Genomic DNA, 18959 nt, shown 5'->3' with positions numbered 1-18959 from the left:
TTTCTCCTGATCTTGGTAAATTACTTAATAAGTTTAGCTTTACTTTTCAATGAAGTTACACATTTGAAAGTAACATAACAGCTTGGAGCTTGATAGTTTGGATTTAATAGCAAGGACATTAAAGCTGGAAAAAGTCCCAAGATCACTAAATGTACTAAAATCTACTTTTTGCCAATTGACGGAGTCTGATTTTTTTAAGGAATAAACAGATTGTTATTACATATCGGGCCTTGAAGGAAAAAATCGTTGAAATTGCACTAGCAACAACTGGGTGTGAGGTGTATTGTGCATTGAATGGAGGTGTAAACACTGTATGTGAATGAGTAATTAAATCTGGGCCAGTACTGGCGAAAAAAGGAATGTGGCAAAGGAATTAGTTTCTAGAGTTTCTGACTTAGCTAGAGTGATCCATATTTTTTTAAGGTGAGGAGGTGAAGGGAGAGAAGAGAGGTATAGGCAGGGATGAACTTTCCATTCTTTATGGAAGACTGACAGTGTCAGAGGATCATTGGGAATTTGAAACAGGTAGGATGCGATCAGGCTACTAATTTAGTAATAGTGTTTCCATCTGTTTTGATAGGTCTGTCCCCAGAACCAGTTGCCAATGACAACAGGACAGGAATACATTATGAATTCACATCACTGTTGAGAATGAAACGTTTCAATATGAAACGTCGACTCCCATTTATTTAGCTTTTGCACTTTCACACCAAAAGCTTATTGCTAACTGTTATGCAAAACATAATTTGTGCCTACGTATGACTTAACTATGAATATAAAATACAGTCATGCGCCCCTTAATGATGTTTCGCTTAACAATTGACCACATATACAACGGTGGGTGGGTCTCCGTTGTTAAGTGATGCATGTCTGTAATTTAAAACTGGAATTGTCAGTTAGTGACATTGAAAGAAGTAGATGCATTTAAGCTACGGCTCCAACAAATTCAGTTCAAATGCCATGTGATGTAAACATTGCACTGCAAAGTTTCAGCAAGCAGTATACAGCTTATTTGACTCATTGTTCCTTTAAATTAAAAAAATAATCAGACAAGAAAAACTGCATTAAACTGATAATCAGTGCATTTGTGCTTAAATTCCTGCATGATGGTCACATTCTCATGGAAAATCTCACAGCTGTCAGCTTTTTAAAAATGGTATCCTTGGCCAGATATTTATTTAGTTCTGAATAAATGTGTGAAAAAGTTAACTTCCGAAGAAAGCGTCTTTTTGAAAGCAAGAGAGTAACTAGCTAGTTGTATTTTGATTATACCCTAACTTTCTCTGCAGGAAACATGACTGGAACTGATGAATGCATCCAGATGGTTCCTTTCCAATTTGACCTCATCAAGCTGCTCCCCAAATGCCAGCAAATTGAGATCTCCTTCCTCACACTAGGTGGAGTTTTTTTTTTTTTTTTTTTTTTTTTCTCCCCCCCCTCCCTTTTAGCTAGTTTTATATTTTGAACTTTCATACTATGTCTCAAGCTTAACATATAATACATATTGGTATGAAAGATGGTTTGCTTGAATGTATTTCTTCTCTGAATTGCAGTGGAACTGGAAGATCAGCCTCCCAGCTCTTCTTGTTTGCCCAATGAGTTATTGGTCAGCCTCTTCCACAACTGTTTGCAGCAGGACCTTAGTGATCGTGAGATCCCATTGACAGATGCTGACAATGTGACATTTATGCAGCATATCATACAGAGGACTCAAAATGGACATCTGACACCTCCTTCAAGACCTGCTGTAAATGGTACCAGTTGTCCCAAGCCTTGTCAGGAAATTCTTTTGCTCTTTTATTTTTCATTAATACACTGTAAATTTCAATAACAATAGCACATATTAATCATTGTAACTATGTGTTAATTTTCTCAAGAAGAATGCCTGAAGTTTCCAGAAAGACAAGATACTGTGACATCGTTCCTTGCCAGTGGAAGCAGTAAGGATGTCACTGGGTCTGCCAGCACTCTACAGGTAATGCAACTGTTGTGGTAAGCCTTTTTCTTATCTGCAATAGAGTAAGTGCACTTGGAAAGTTTCATAGCTTGCATTCTCTCATCTGCATCTGAGCACCTCTGATCCTGTGCAGCCCACTTTCATTTTGTGCTCTTTTCGTCCTGCTGGCAGAGTTTCAGTAATGCGGACCTCGTTGATGCGGACAGTATGACAACGGACAATGAGACCCAGTCTCCACACTGGAAGTGTTATGCAAAATATGTTAATCCTCATCAGATATTTCTAATATTCCTCCCTTCCACCTTTGCAGGTAAAAAATTTATAATGTTATTTATTATAAAGTGGAGTTTTATTAAGGGTGTGTAGCATTTTAGGGTGTTTCATATGGATCAGCACCTTCAGAATGGGGAAATCAAGGCTAAATCGTGCTTGGCTGATCTCTCAGTCACAAAGTAACTGTTCCAATAACTTTCAAGTTAATGTGCAATGGAGAAAAAGTAAGTGTAGCAATGTTGTGTTGATTCAAAATTTGATACAAAATCCAAAAGAAAAGACAAATCAAAAACAATGCAAATGAATTCACAGTCACAGAACAAGTTCACCGTGTTTTAATAGTTTAAGCAAGGTCCGTGATTATTGACGACATATCAGATGAAACTGGCTCACAAGGGTTAATGGAGGTTGAGATCACATCAGTCCATCCATACATCAATCCATCCATCCATCCATTGTCAACAGCCACTTGTCCCAAGCAGGGTCGCAGTGAGCCGGAGCCTTTCCTGGCAACGCAGGGTGCAAGGCCAAAGGGGGAGGGGACACACCCAGGACGGGATGGGTTGAGATCACAGCATGAGCCAAACTATAACTGCAAAGAATGCCGTAAGATGGCTCTGCTGTTGGCAAGCACACGATACCAAAGTCTGGTCCTCATAATGCAAAGAAATGTTTCAAAACTCAAGTATAGGTATTAAATGAAGTTCTTTTGTAAAGTTTAATTGTTGTAACCCAAACAGGTATATCTCAGGGTATGACTGTATATGTAACTTTCTGTTTAACACATTTTTATAATATGCAAAATACTGTGTTTTCCTTTCAGATGTTCAAATACTGATGGATTCTGGCCATATCAGAGAGTCTCAAGGCTCTTGTGACTTGCAAGAGAGTGAGGACACACTTACAAACAGTCAAAATGAATTACTGACAGAATCTTACTCTAGTTTAGTCATTGAATCTGAGAACCAAGAGCCTCTTCTTGATCATGGACCAAACCCATGTAAAAATTGTTCTAATGGCAGTACCTTTAGCTCAAAGATGGCACCGCAGTCGCCTGGGTCACAAGCAAAAAGAATCTCAGACAGTTCAGTTGGGGAAAGTGAGAAATTTACCGGCTATGTTTTCCAAGGTAGGCCGTCTGATTGTGTCGGTAACTGCATTATGCCTAATTTCTTTTTGTTATGGATTTTCTTCTTCTTTATCACCAAACTCTCTACTACTGAAAATATCTAACACAGCCTATTATATTTTTAAATTCCCAAAACTTCTGTTTACCAGGTTTGGAAGAAAAGGACAGGGTGAAATTTGCAGAGCCCCAGAAACCGGACGTGCATATTCCCTTTGGCTGGCAAGTCTCCCAGCAAAGCTCCACTGATCTTCCACGTCCTCGTTGCCCTGTTTATGTATACAACTGTTCCCTAGATTCCCTGAAGGAGCAGTTGGTGCACCCCAATTCTAACAGGCAACCCTCAGATATTTTGTTCAGGTACCTTCATTCTTTTCAGTGAGCAAAAAGGCTTTGATTTGACGTGTGTGTCTTGCTTTCTCCTCAGCTTCTTGTTTTCAGTTTTAACTCCCCCCCCCCCCCCCCATAAGTTACCATATGTGGTATTTCAGGTTTGTAAAAGATTTACATTTACGTTTACATTTATTCATTTATGCTTTTTCTAAAGCAACGTACATCTCACAGAAAAATTTAATCAGTTTATTTAAGTCTTTAGCATTACCTTACTTCTCAGCTTGAGATGTTAGCTTAACTGATAATTTTGGGATCTGAATGTACTTTTTCCTATATAATTTCTCATGTCACAGATAAATGTAGAAAAACTGTCTAAATCTAGGGGTATACTCTCGAATCGTGTTATGTAGGATGCTATGAACACTGGGCTAATGTGTCGTTTTCTTGACTGAAAAACCTTAAGACCAGAGTTCACCTGGAAAGTCATGTAAAATAAACATGAGAAAATCCAGTACTGAAATATACTTGAAAGTAGACAAATAGGTCCTTAAAAGTTATGGAGGATATTACTGTGAATTCATAATATCCCTTTGTTTCATGCTGTCACACTCTGACAGTAATTCAGTTCTCCCCGTTGTTTTTCCACATGACCCCATGCATGTATTTCATGTGATCTGGCATTCTGCTCCATATGGAGTGTGCACTACTACTTTAATTTTCAGTAAAACTCTGTATTGACATCTGTCAGTAAAAATCTTGCTTTAAAATCAGAAATGCAGCCTTGCGCTTAGAACTTCTCAGTTGAAATAGATGTTATTGCTCAGACTTATGCTTCCGTAGCTTTGCCATGCAAACAAACATCCTGCTTCCTCCAAAGCTCTAATTAGTTTCTTGTAGAATCTGAGTTTCCTTGCCTTGAGTTACTCTGTGTTGATCCTTACTGCTTTTCTTTCTTTATTCTAGGGCTTTCTCTCAGGAGCGGAGTAGCACATCTTGGACGGAGCTCATAGCGCATCCTCATAAGCACAAGGAATTAGCCAACTACTGCAGCTTGCTACAAGAGCACTACCACCAGTGCTATGTCAAGGGTTAGCCGCCAGTATTTTCTTGTAATGTTTTTGTATTTACATTTTAAACAGATGTATGGATTTTATTGCAACATTAAGAGCCTTACATTTAAAAAGATTTCATTTTATTGAATGAGTTCAGATAACCTTATTATTATTATTATTATTATTATTATTATTATTATTATTATTTTATTTTTTTTAATCATTGGAGGGCCACATTAAAGCTGTAGTAACTCTGTTGTTTTTGTTAGTGTCACTGTTAAGTCATGGAGTGAAGCTGCACTGAAGCCACAGGAGTGACATCTTCTATTTTTTGAACTTTGTTGGTTCTTAATGGAATATTGGAAAACTGGATAATACCATAATTTATTCCATTATTTCTTATTGAGAGGAAAAAAAAAACTCAATTTGTTCCAAGGCCATCCCAAGTTAAATCATTCTAAATGAGGCCTCACATGATGAGAAAAAAAAGTTGTGTAACACATTAAAGCAGAATGAATAACAATACTGTGGGGGGTGTGGTGACCGGGTCCTGCTCTCTGCTGGATCTGGGGTTTGAGTCCCGCTTGGGGTGCCTTGTGATGGATTGGTGTCCCGTCCTGGGTGTGTCCCCTCCTCCTCCAGCCTTGCGCCCTGTGTTGCCGGGTTAGGCTCCGGTTCGCCGCGATCCTGCTTGGGATGAGCAGTTTCGGGGTGTGTGTGTGTGTGTGTGTGTGTGTGTGTGTGTGTGTGTGTTTCCCACAACACACTGTGTCTTAGTCTTTCTCACAGAGCTGCTTGGTGCAGTTTTGAAATGCAGTCTCAGTTCATTGCACTGGACTGAGTATTGCAGATGTCACAGACCAGATAAATGAAAATCTAGACTGATTAATGATGTGTGATATTAATAATTGCAGATTGTATAAGTGAGAAATGAGATATCGGGAGGCTGAATAACAGTGGGTCACTGTATGTGATACTGTTCCAACCATGGAACACTTATATTTTTGATCATCACAGTAGTACAGTTGTACACTACAGTAGTAGTGTATTTGATTGGATTAGGATCTGTTAAGAGATATTGGGGTGCAAAGGGTGACATTGGTGCCTTTGAATCCAGCTCAGTGTGTGCAGTTTGTTTCCTTTGTGTTTACAGTTCTAATGCTGGTGTGTGAAAAGGCATTGGTAAACTATTTCCATACCCTCCATTACTGTGAAAACCACATGCTGTGTTGCCATGAGTTGAATTCGAGTTGACAATACTTACTTTACCTCCCTCTTTGTAAACTTATTGCTTCTGGCCATCAGGTGTGTACCGCAGCTTGGAGCAATCTTACAAAGTCAGCTCACAAGATGTTCTTACGGCTATGGACTACTGTGAGGAGTCACTACAGGAGATTGATCTCAGCCCCTTTCTGCACACACTCTGTGGACACCTTCGAATCTTCAGGGAGCAGCACGAGCAGTGTGTTTCAACGGAAACACCAGGACTCCCCAGTACTGCCGCAGCTTTCATTATTGGGGATGCTGATGAAGAAGGGGCAACAGAGCGAGGGCCGTTGGTTTCTTCCTCCAGGTACCAGCAAGAGAGCAGTCCAGTTTTTTTTTTTTTTGTCTGCTCCCCAACATATGATTTAATTTACATTGAAAGCATTTTACATTTTAACAATGATATGGTACATAATCGTGGGTGTTAAAATATTTCCATAGTCGGCTAAATTTAACCAGTGCCAATTAACCAATTTAACCATCATGTCCTGGTAGTATGGACACTGAAGACATCAGTGAAGCAGAGTCAAGAGGAAAACCTTCAGCTCCAACCTCACCTCTTATACTAAAACAATCCAAAATCTGCAAAGTCTACCCAGAGTTCCCCCTGTCTACGTTTCAGTTGCAGCAGCACTGTGAGGTCTATCCTGGTCTGCACAAAATTATACAGGTAAAGGCCAAGGACTCCTTCAAAATAAAAGCAAAACATGATTTTTGTGAGAAGGCAACTACCTTGACCATATTTAGTCAAAATGTACTTTACTCTTTTTTTTTTTTTTTTTTAAAATGAAAGGACAAATTCCTTGAAATTGCTTCGCAGTACTTGAAGACTGTGCCTTCAAACCCACATTACTTCTTCTATTGTCCGCCTTCTGCAAAGAAAGAGGTGCGTGTATAAGTGATATTAATTGTACATTGCACCGGAATAGGTAGTTGAATAGATTCCTCACTGCTTCCCCAACTGTTTGCTTTTCCTTAGGAGGACTCGGACAATGATGAGAACAGGAGACCCAGTGAAGAGGCAGAGGTATCAGAAGCTGAGTTTGCCACTGAGGATGGTGAGGTCCTGATGTGCATTCTACTGGTTCCCCCCCCCCCCCCCCCTCTTATTTTTTGTTGTCTGTTATTGACTGTGCAGTGTTATGTATGCATTGTCTCACTCTGGTTGTCTGTATGTCTCGTCTGGTAGTTAGTTTAGTTTTGAGACCCATTCCCTGGGGTTAGTGTAATGAACATTCGAGATACAGGAAAATTCAAGTTATTTTTATTTCCTTTAGTTATACTCAAGGTTTTTCGTCATCTTAAGCCTGATTGTGTAAATAATAAAGTTAAGTGTCCCGAAATCCTATGATGACAAAGCACATATTTATGTGTAACATTCAGCTGCATTGAATGAGTGGTGATGAAATTGAAACTTTGTTTAAAAGTTAATTTAGTTTGAAATGGGTTTTTTTTTAATTTTATTTTAAATGTGACAGGGCTCCAGACTGCACCTAAAATGGTTGCATTTGCGACCAAAAGTATTAATTTGCGAGTGATATTTTTGCTGAGATTGCCACTGGCGACAATATAAATTTGCGCGTAGAGCGCCAAAATACGAACGGGTAAAGCGAGAATCACCTTTCCGCGTCAGAAAAACCATATCAAAACGAAAAATATTTCAAACAATCCTCATCTCTGTCAAGCACCAACACTGATAATAAAAAAAGTAGGCTCTCGCTGTGTCGACAGAGACACAGAGGATTATCTTTCCGTGTCAGTCAATAAACACCTAAGTAAAAGTGCCAAAAGACATATTAAAACTTGGATTCAAGAGTTTTCTTGGCTGAGGTATGATCGTGAGACACAGGAAACGTTTTTGTGACTTTTGTTCTAGCGGGCAGAGAAATAGCGGGGAAAACGAATTTAATTACGGAACAAACCATTTTAAAGACGACTAAGAAAACACGGTGACGGTCAAAAGCACAAAATTTTTTGTGCGGTGTTTTTTTGTGGAGCGTATCGTGCATGATGGAAAAAGAATGGAAGGAGCTAAAAATAAAATTCAGCACAGCTATATGATGTGAAGAGCTGCCTTTCACTAATTTTACCTCTCAAATATTGCTTATGATCTTAAAACAGACTTGGCTAAACCAATAAACCAGTTCACTGCTACACCTGCAGAAATGTGCCTGCAGTATGCAATAACATTGTCTTTCCCAGAAACGTCTGTGCCGCAGTCAATGGCAATAGAGATGTAATTCGCTGTCTGAGTGCTTGTCCTTTAATCTCATCTGCAAAGCATCCTATAAACTCAGCACATGCGTCATTGTCGTACGTCTTGCACGCATGACCGTTCCCATGCACATGGAGTATTAGATAAAATAAAATGCTCGTTTGGTGATGCTAAACAAACTGATCGTGATTGGTGGCAGACAAAAATGACAGACTTCGGAGCGGTTGGGGCCAGCGTTAACATGGCTGCCTCAGGTGGAGTAGGTGCACTCCTGAGAGAAGAAATTTCATTGTCATACGTCTCTTTCCTTTCGTTGCATGCCACACGGACTGGAATTAGCCATGTTGGGTGTTCAGAAGTCTCTTCCAATGATTGAAAAAGTCTGACTTGCTACAGCTAGTATGGAAAACATATCATTTTAACCCCAAAAGCAAGCATGAGTTGAAAGCCATCGGTATGGAGTTAGGCTGTGTCATACGAACACCTTCTGCAGTGAAGACCCACCGCTGGTTGCCTCACATTTACCAGTTCATTCTTATGTGGCACTTAAATAATTTGGCACCCCCCCCCCCCTCCCCCCCATAGGAGCCAATGGCTCCTTAATTGATTTTTTTTTTTTTTTTTTGTCTGGAGCCCTGTGCGATGTACCTAACCTCCTAATACATGGAGAGGTCTGTATAATTCATCTCATTAGTTGCGACTTAGTGGTAAAAATGACTTTGGAATTACGAACAAATTACATTATGAACAGACTTCCAGTTTTAGTTTTGTTTGTAATTTGACACTTTGATGTAGAAATTTGTGTTAATCTGTACAGTGTACACAATATCACCAATTTGAGACAAAGCGGAGTTGGCAAGTAATTTATTGTATTTTCGTAGACATATAGGTTTCCGATTGCTTACTGTGTACAATGTCTTGTGTTGGTGTGTTTGTCAGAGAATGTGTCTGGTTGCTGCATTGTGACTGAAAGTGACATCGACTTGGAGGTTGAGTACCGGGAGCAAGCAGACAAGACGTTCCCAGATAACGAATCGGTGACGGATTCCAACACTGTAAATCAGGAAGAGGATTCTTTTAGCATCTTAGAAGGAGACTCTTTGCTCGAACCTGAGGGAGAGGAATCTGAGATGCCTCCGCTCTTTGTCCACCTTACATGCTCTGTGAACATTAGAAGTTCCCATGGATCCATGCCCGTACAGACACTCCCCACGTGCCTGGGTGAGATTCTTTTTTTTATATCTAACCCTAATATTCATTCATAAATACAGTTGAATATACAGTTGAAGGACTTTGTGAGCAAGTGAAATCTGGAAAATCTAGACATTTAATTTAAGAGGTACTTATTCTGCAGTTACAAGACATTATGGGCAAAGAGAACACAGCCCTTTGTGGCATCGAGGAGTACAGAAAGTGTCGAAGTGTCATCACATCTTCTTTCTCATGTCTAGGTCTTGATTACATGTAAGGCTCATATCCCTTAGTGAGAGATATATTGCTTTTTTTATGCATTGCATGTTTATGATGAAACATTCCGCTGTATAGGAAATATACTGAGTTTTTCGTTTTTGCTCCACCATTTTCTTACAAATCATACTTTGGGAAATAGCTCAGGAGCACAAGCCTTATAAGGCTTAAATTAAAAGAACTGTCTTTTTAGGTTCTGTAATGATAAAAATGGCTAAATATCGAAAAAAGATTGGTGTTCTTTACAGTATAAGGTGATTATTTTGATTTACTTAAACAATCTTTATTGTGTATTGTTTATGCTGGTTTTGCATTATGGAGTGCACTCTGCATATATATATATATATATATATATATATATATATATATATATATATAGAGAGAGAGAGAGAGAGAGAGAGAGAGAGAGAGATTTGTGCAATATTGTGTTGCAGGTGAAGTAATAGCCTGTCTGGAGAATGTAGAGTCCCTTCAATCAATCGAATTGAATGACTTGTCTGTCACATTGGATGTTTTTGTTCTGACTCTTCCTTTGGAGATTGAGGTTATGTCAACAGACTTTCACCACAACAGGTAAGAAGATGGGAACATTCTTTGTAATTTTGTAATATTTAATAGCTACCTTATATAATGGGTGAATCATTCCTTGAATTATGTACTGTCAGAAATAATACCATTTGCAAATCAGTAAATTACTGTACACATATATTCAGAATTTTAGCCTTCATTTGGAATGGACAATATAATTATATGTTTACGCCACTGCAAACACTGATTTGATGGCTATCAAGTTATGTGCTTATAGAAAGGGCTTAGGGGGTGTTTAAGAAATCTATGTGTGCATGACTGGACTTTAGTGCATTATCTCAGAGTGCTTAGACAAGTGCAACTCTACATACAAGATGGCTTTTAAGTGTTTTTTAAGGCCGATAACTCATTATACATATTTAATTTAAAGCCTGCTGACTGAAAGTTTTTAAAGAGCAAACTTTTCTTCATGCTGTCGCACTATATTTGTCTGAATGCTTTAGGTATGCCTCAGAAAGCAGTGTATCACTGAACAGATCTCCTGCTCAACCATCATCCTACCGCTCGGATGATGAGTTAGGTGGAGCTATAGATGGGCTTTGTGGAGTGGAGGTGGACAGGTGAGTTGTAGGGTTGTTTGGGTAGAAGTTTTGCATGGTAGAGTAGCAAGTAGCACTGTTGCCTCACAGCACTTGCTTGGTGCAAGAGGATGTGGGTCCAATCCCCTTTAGTCTTTGTGGAGGTTGCATGTTCTCCCTGTGATCATGTGTGTTTCCTCCCACAGTCTAAAGATATATTTCAAGTGAATTGGTGACTCCTGAATTTCCAAAGGTGTCTGTGTTTTGCTCTGGTTTACAGATGAGTGATTGACTATAGGTAGTATATCTGGTTTTGTAAATTACCTTTGGAAAGGTGTGGACTAAATAATATGTAGCATTCATCATAATTTGTTTTGAAGAAAAGTGTCTGCTAAATGAGTAAATATAAACGATACCAGAAATATGCATGAAGCATAAATTGCGTGTTAGGTAAAATATGAGTTATTTGCTTTAACTTTAGTATACGTGGCATGTGTTAATTGTGCTTGCGTGTTCTCTCCAGGGTTTCAGGAGATCCTTTGTCCAAACTCCCAGTTCCCCAGAGGATGGCAGTCTTGGCCACCATGGATGAGGTACACACTGAAATGTCACGTTAAAAGGAATGTTGAAAAATATATCAGTAAAATGGAACATTTTGCCAAATACTAAAAGAACAACACCGGTTATTTATAACTTCTTCTCCAGTGCAGGGTCATGGAGCCAGGTGTAAAATATTTGGGGCTTTGCAGAATATTTTGTTTTGAATATTTTGTTCTCTTGTTTAAAATAAATAGTTTAATTTTGTTTAAAAGTGCTCATCACTGTGTTAAAATACATTCCTCCCTTGCCTTGGAAACCATGTTACATTGAGTACTCCGCTCAGTGGCACTTCCACATCCATTCTGTTTACAGTATATACACATCTTGTTTCAGAAACCAGTTGTTTTCAAATAACTATAAAAAGACTTTTAACGTGAATAACGCCTATAAAAACACTTTACCATCACCTCTAATGTAAGGTTTTCCCAGTTTAACTTTGTGTGGACTATAGAGGAAAATACTGTTTAAAAAAGTTTTTACCCCTTTTTACATCTCTTTTATAGATTCGATGGCTTCTGGAGGATGAAATAGTCTCTGCCCTGCGGCACTCCAGGGTTATCAACACGTCTGTGCTGCAGAAAGTAGCAGACCATGTGTATTGTTCCAGTGGGCGGCCACAATGCCACTACGAAGTGGTGCCCCTTCAGTTTGTGTTTGGTCCCGAGCAATCCTTGGAAAAGTTTAAGGAGGTTAGATAAGTATCATAGCTCAGTTTTTTAGTTTGCAGTTTTTAGCTTGTTTGTACTTTTTTTACACTTTTCTTTTTAAAGCATTTTTGATGTTTTGAAATGTACAATAAAACAGTATTTTTTGACATTGTTTTAATATTTCTTGTTAGGAATTTCGTAGGATCTCCCTTACAGGTTACTTGTTGAATGCGGAACAAGATAACTTCTACTATGTGTCATTAAGTCGTCTCCACTCCCTAAAGCTTGAAGTCACAGGCAAGCAACCTGCAAGTATTTTGAATACTCATGAAAAGGGTAAGGCTTCGGAGCAAGCCAGTAACTGTGAGGAGGTTGAGGATGTTGCCAGGGTCATTCCAAATGAAAACGAAACTGGGAAAGGACAGGATAGTCAAATGGAGACTGAGAAAATGCAGCAAAGCACTGAGGTAACCTGATTTTCTCTCTGCAAATGCATTGTGTATAATACATTTATGCAGCTACTTGTGTGATGTAGTACATTGCTTCATAAGGTTTAAAGTAACACATTAACTGTGCTTTAGAATCACGCGTCTGCATCTAAGTGTCTCTTTCTGCTGATGTAATGCACACATTGTATTTTCTGTGAGATGTATGTTGCTTTGGAGAAAAGTGCCTGCTAAATGAATAAATCTAAATGTAATAGTCAATTAAATACATCAGACAGCATTCAGTAACTGTGTAATAGCAGGAAAAAGAAAAATTAGCATTTAAGTACTATGATAGTTTTTTTTTTTTTTTTTTTGTTTGTTGACTTAAGAACAGTTAACTCTTTTGCAGTGACACACATGTAAAACAGGTGTCATCCAAGCTATTTTGTGTCACAGGATGAATCAGTACCAACAGATAACAAGGTTGAAGCTCAGTGTGAACCTATTCTGGAGCCCAGCAATCTCAACCATCTTGAGCAAGAGGAGGACAAAGACCAGAATGTGGGCAACAGTGCTGGAAAGGAGAAGTCCTGCAGTAATACTGGCAGCACAGACAAGACTTCAGAACATGGCTCACCACCAAAAACAACCTCAGCTGATTCAGGGCAATCCGTTACCTCTAGTAAGTGCCTTTGGAACGTCAGTATTCTTCAGTAATTTGTTTAAACCAGCGATCCCTGTTTGATGCCTCATAATTAATATTACAGTTTACTACATCTTAACTATAATTGGTTTTGATCTACAGTATATCTAAAATTAGGTGTTCAGTTTTGCAATTTGCAAGCCTTCCAACTTACTGATATGTGTCATTTGGCAATATATTTCAGTATAACATTTTATACATTGCAGGTGTTGAGATTGATGTGTTGTGGAAAATTTATTGTAGATTTTTGGTAGAAAGTTGGTGGTATTTTGCCTCACTTTAAAATGTTAGTAGGTACTTCATCTTTGGTTAGTCTTATTTCTGTGTTCCACTTCATACAAAAATGCAGTGCTAATGAGGTTTCCTTGTCAGACACCGGGAAGGTCAGACCGAGCCGAGTGCAGAGTGTCGTGTCTAGTCAAGGCAGCCTGGATTCTGATATGCTGGGTGAGAATCATGTTGTTGGTCTGTGCTGAATTGAGTCACTCATTTAAATGTAGTGAGTAGTTGATCTTTTAGAGTCATCTGTACAAGGAATCTGAAGAAAAACATACATTCTTTGTTATAATGACCCAACTGTAACAAGTGTTTTCTCTTTAGGTACAGATTACCTTTTGAAGTTTCTTTTTAGCTTCACACACATTTTAATGCAATTTACATACGTTCATAACTACCGTTTGTTTGGTCAAAATCATCAAAGATCAATATCTTATTTGACAAGGGCTTTACCTATTGTTGGCACTCGCATCATTTTCATCTTTTTGTTTCTGCCTAGGTTATGATGGGGGAAGCAGTGAGTCTGAATGTGAGGACTCCACAAAGGATGAGCAAGAGCCACGATGCCCCCTCATGCCAGAATTCTGGATTATTGTGAAAATCGACCAAGACAGAGTGGTGGTTTACTCCCACTCTAGGTAGGCAGAATATACTACATTTTAAAACTGAGTTTATTCCTGTTTACTTTATTTCTGTTTACCTCAGCTTTTTTTGGTGTGTGTTCTGTTATGAAGTTTTTTTTTTTTTTTTTTAAATATTCTGTACCTTATGCTACTTTTAAGAACTAGAGTTGAACATGTTCCACAGATGATTTCAGCCTTAAAATGCTGAATGTATTATCTTAGTGGAAAAAAAAAAACAACTAACTTCACAGACCCAGTTAATACTATATTAACACTTTAGAAAACAAATTCTAAAGTGTAATTTAAATCTCTATAGGTAGAGGGACTGCAGAATTTTTTTTTTTTTTTTTTTTGCCATGCAATGTATGTCATGCAATATATGTAAATACACATGCACTTGTACCTAATATTATGAACATCCAAGTTAGAAATGTTTTAAAGATGGTTTTTTCTCCCCTTTGTCATTTTGAAGTACATTTTAGTTTAAAATTTTTTGTTAGATGTTAATCCATGGTAATAATCAGGCATCTGGTCCACTTTGCAACCTTTTCCCCCCTGTCCTGTTCTTCTAGGATAGAGGAATAATGAGACCCTTCATTGTACTATGTGCACCCAATGTTGAGTTACTGGTGGAAATACAGTTGTTCATTGTATTTTTTAATTTAGCATGGCATTATCTTATGTTTTCAAATATTCTAATTTGTGAATAAATCTAGGAATTAAACAGTGTTTTTAAAAATATATTTATTATAATCCAGCGAATTTGCGAACAGTTCAGAGTTACAATCTTCGGGTCCCAATTGTGCTCATAAGTTGATGTAGCAGTTGTGTGTCCTATATATATATATATATATATATATATATATATATATATATATATATATATATATATACTATATGCATGCACTTTTTTTTTTTTTCCTTTTCTTATTTTTATTCTAATCCTTCAGAATCTGTAATGAAAGTCAAGAGAATATTATGGGGGAAACAGAAAAGGAGGATGATGAAATGCCAGAGCACTTACAGCTGCATCAAATAGTGGTGCGAAAAATTGGAGAGATGTGTCGCATTGTTAATCAGGTAAACCTGCATTTGTTTTCTCCTAAGCAGTGCTTCTATTTTTATATAGAAGTTAGTTGCTTATATTTCTACTTTTCCATTCTTTGAGTCACTCATCTTTCCTTTTTCTTGTGTGCAGCGGCTCCTGCTGCAGGATCTTCATGACAGTCACGTATGCAATTCTCTGCTGGTGGCAGAGAGCGAGGAAGATATCTGGAAAAATGAGTCCCTTTACAGACAGAGGATGACAAATTCTGATGGTTGGTCAATGACATAGAAACACAGATATTTACTATTCTGGCTAAACGCCAAATAAAATATTGTAAGAAAGCATGTTAAGTTTGATGTTAATGTTAACAGCACTGTGAAATATTAATAAGTTCAAGCATGTTTTTATATGTATTCCCTACATTACTGTGTAATATCAGAAACCAGCTAATTTGTAGTCTTGCTTTCGTCAGAATAGCCTTTTCCACAATGCAGTGTATTAAATTGTCACTATTTTGAAGTTGTCTCTGTTGTGAGGAGATGTAAAATGTTTTTCAATGCCATGCAGACTATACCACAGAAGAGAACTATCAGCCAAGGAACTACCTGGCAGCCACAATGCAGTTTATGCCAGGCCATTTTGCCTGTGATGTGGTGTGGAGCACTGTCATTCCCATTCACTCCCGCCTTAAGATGGGGCCCAATATGGGTGTTTCTCGGGGTGAGTGTTGCTGGCCTGTACTATGTTGCATAGTCTAAATGATGGTTTTTTTTTTTTTTTTTTTTTTCTTTTTCGTATGTAAGAAATAAATAATTTTTACATTTTACAGGTATTTGGAAAAGTCTGCCAGGTTGCGGAAACTCTAAGTCCCTCTGTGCTGATTTCGTAATGAATCAGTGCTTTCTACTCCAGCCTAAGAAGTCTCACTTCTGTAGTCTTTAACATATAGATGTAATCTTAGCTTTAATTTCTGCAATACTTTTTTTTCTTTCTGTTTCAGCAATCCAGGCTCTACGTTCAGTGCTTAATGCCTTTTGTGTGGTGAACAGAAAGAATATGTTTGTCTACCAGGAACGCACCACCAAATCAGTCTTCTATCTCAGGTGAATTTACATTGTCCTTTCATTGTAGTGTTGATCATTTTTGGTGCACCACCAGTAATGCTTCATTCTCTTCTTTCCAGACTATCTGAGACACATCAGACCGGAAAGGTTTCAGACTTGGATGGCAATTCCCTACATGTGTCTCGCTCAGTTGGGCTCGCCCGTAGCCAAGAGCCTGTTTTCACTGAAGATCTTTTGGTAATATTTACAGTATTTTAATAGATATTTGCTTTACAAGGAATTTATTGATGAACAGTATCAGTAAACCACAGTTGGTCTCTGACTTTCAACCTATAAAGTAAGTCTTTTCATCGTATGAACTTGAAAAGTATTTAAGTTTACATAAAAAGCGAGCTGGCATGACCTGATCGCTTGCTCCACCCCAACCAGACTAATACACTCCTCCACCTCTGGCCAGTATTGGTGGTCCCAAGCAGAAGCAATCTGAAATAAAAAGCCCAAAGGTTTTTGGTTCTGACACTAGTGTAGAATTATCTTTTTCTCGCTCAGAGCTACTGAATCCCTCTTAACAGTCAAGAAAGGTCTCAAAACATCTCTTTCAGACCCATTTCAGTCCTGATCTCCTACCTTTTCTGTAAATTTTTACTACATTACCTCATTTAAAAAAAAAAAATACTCCACCAGTTGCGTATGTGCTACTCGTGTCATGTATACTGGCGAAACAGTGGTCTTAGTTGTTAGATTATTTGACTCTGCTTTGACAGTTGCATTTGCATCTATTTCTGTCTTTCTGTTGGTGAAGTGGGTTTTTATTTTCTCTTCATTGTACATTGCTTTAGAGTAAAGGTTCTGTTAAATGAATAAATGTAAATACTAATTCAAATTGCACGCCAAAGTTTCACTCAATGCGATGACGTAGCAACTGAGAACAGCAGGCGCTGCCTTAAGATTTTGAAAAGTGTGGAGAAGGTGTAAAAGAAGCAAACATGGGGTAACAAATTGCAAGCTGCTGTGTATTTAACAAGTTGCAGATGATTCTGTCTTGTACATCTACCAGTTCTAAGCCCATCAATGAAGTGCTGTTGTTGTATGTTCTTTACCTTGAAGCACAGACAACCTGCACTGCTTTTTAATGTAATTATGTTCTTGCTTAGAATACTAGTATTTGTGAACTGTGTGTTGTTTAGTGTAAAAGAAGGGATCAGGAGCTGCAAGTGTTCACCAGCTCCCTGCTTTAGCTCTGTCCAGTGTTGTAAATACTCCCACAGAAGGAGTTCAGACACAAACAAGATGCCAATTCACCAAACAGATAGGACTGAGTCAGTTTTGTCTGTCTGTCCTATCTATCTATCTATCTATCTATCTATCTATCTATCTATCTATCTATCTATCTATCTATCTATTTCATATTACTTAACTTCTCTGTGACTTTGCTTTTGGTATATTTATGCAAACTTATATGTCATGTTTAACATAACTTACAATGACCCTTGTTGTGGGGAAAATTTGCTCAATATAGATAATTTTTTAAGTCTTGTACAGTTAGAGAGGCATTATAAACCTACATTTCTGAGCTGTTAACTGAACTTTTTTTCCTTCATATGTTCAATTGAACTGATATTAAAATATATATGTATATGTGTATATATGTTTATAAAATTCTGCAATGTGACTTAATACAGTACTAATGTCTTTCTATTGCAGGGCTCCCGTTCCTCCTTGGAAGGTTCCCGACCCATTGGACAGGTTGATAAACACATTCTGCTGCGGGTGCATGGTGTAAGTCAAGCAGGTGAGTTTGAAGGGTTGAAATTTCACCTTCTAGGTTTATAGCATTCGTAATAAAAATTGTAGAGAATGTGTCTGGTGTAGCAGTAATGTTTCCCTTACAAAGTTACTTCCTGTGATGTACTGTGTGTCCCATCCTGAGAAACACTTGACTAAATGCTACCTTTGTTATAGTAAAGGTGGATTGCAATAACAGAACTTTTGTTACAAACCTAAGCTATATGTAATAAAGAACACTGGAAAATGAGGCACACAACCTTGGTCTTGTTGGAGTTGTATGTGATTGTTTTTGTACAAGCTTAGCTCTTAGCATACTGTGAAGTGCACACCTATAGTATTTATAATGACCCAGCTCTTTATTTAGAGGAGAGCAGTAAGAAGCTTCTTTTTACACAAATATATCCTAAGCCATTGTGTTCAGTTTAGCAATTTTTGAATCATGCAGTACATTTCGTCAACAGTTAAGTCAGGTGTAATTAAGAGTTTAGCTGGATCAGTAACAGCATATCACTGGCATGAGCAATAATTTATATTTTCTCTGCAAAAAAGATATGAAGCTTTCACATCATAGAAATGAAATATTTTGCCAATGTCCAAAATATTGCTTAAAGAAATTTTAGAGAGAAAGTATGGGCCTTTCTCCATTACCTGCAGGTCCAGAGATTACAGATGAATTAGTCAAGGTACTGCGGAAGCGGCTTGACGAAGCCACATTAGACATCATCACTGTCATGCTTGTTAGGAACTGCAAACTTACCCCATCTGATGTTGAGGTATTCTTTCTTCACGTTTCACCTTTGCTGTTCTTATCCCTCATACTGTGTTGTACAATTTAACAGAGCACATCCATAAAGTCTGTAATTGACAGATTTGCATGTTTTAACTGCACTCTATTAAGGACATGTTTGATATCAACAGTCAATATTAACATTTGCCATCATTATCTTAAATTAAATAGCCTCAAATATCCTTATTCATTGTACACGC

The 18959-nt window shown here is 37.9% G+C and overlaps 1 protein-coding gene across 5 annotated transcripts in view; it reads left to right on the top strand.

Moving 5' to 3' along the window:
- The window catches only part of szt2 (SZT2 subunit of KICSTOR complex), a 71266-nt gene that overhangs the window by 19833 nt on the left and 32474 nt on the right, over window positions 1-18959 (top strand). For 4 of the 5 annotated variants that reach the window (XM_018738610.2, XM_018738606.2, XM_018738609.2 and 1 more), the window contains exons 21-47: window positions 1290-1397; window positions 1554-1754; window positions 1878-1975; window positions 2129-2267; window positions 3054-3359; window positions 3509-3716; window positions 4653-4777; window positions 6047-6314; window positions 6503-6677; window positions 6801-6893; window positions 6987-7065; window positions 9162-9443; window positions 10124-10262; window positions 10721-10837; window positions 11319-11388; window positions 11899-12084; window positions 12234-12509; window positions 12927-13152; window positions 13546-13620; window positions 13949-14087; window positions 15023-15152; window positions 15271-15391; window positions 15688-15840; window positions 16121-16223; window positions 16304-16421; window positions 17889-17976; window positions 18627-18745. In XM_018738610.2, coding sequence (XP_018594126.1) covers window positions 1290-1397; window positions 1554-1754; window positions 1878-1975; window positions 2129-2267; window positions 3054-3359; window positions 3509-3716; window positions 4653-4777; window positions 6047-6314; window positions 6503-6677; window positions 6801-6893; window positions 6987-7065; window positions 9162-9443; window positions 10124-10262; window positions 10721-10837; window positions 11319-11388; window positions 11899-12084; window positions 12234-12509; window positions 12927-13152; window positions 13546-13620; window positions 13949-14087; window positions 15023-15152; window positions 15271-15391; window positions 15688-15840; window positions 16121-16223; window positions 16304-16421; window positions 17889-17976; window positions 18627-18745 — 4142 coding nt within the window. The remainder of the gene's footprint in view (window positions 1-1289; window positions 1398-1553; window positions 1755-1877; window positions 1976-2128; window positions 2268-3053; window positions 3360-3508; window positions 3717-4652; window positions 4778-6046; window positions 6315-6502; window positions 6678-6800; window positions 6894-6986; window positions 7066-9161; window positions 9444-10123; window positions 10263-10720; window positions 10838-11318; window positions 11389-11898; window positions 12085-12233; window positions 12510-12926; window positions 13153-13545; window positions 13621-13948; window positions 14088-15022; window positions 15153-15270; window positions 15392-15687; window positions 15841-16120; window positions 16224-16303; window positions 16422-17888; window positions 17977-18626; window positions 18746-18959) is intronic. The other variant, XM_018738608.2, reaches the window with a different exon arrangement.

The sequence above is a fragment of the Scleropages formosus genome, chromosome 3 (genome assembly GCF_900964775.1).
Source record: "Scleropages formosus chromosome 3, fSclFor1.1, whole genome shotgun sequence".
NCBI classification, from domain to species: Eukaryota; Metazoa; Chordata; class Actinopteri; order Osteoglossiformes; family Osteoglossidae; genus Scleropages; species Scleropages formosus.
This window is presented reverse-complemented; position numbering and strand designations above follow the sequence as displayed.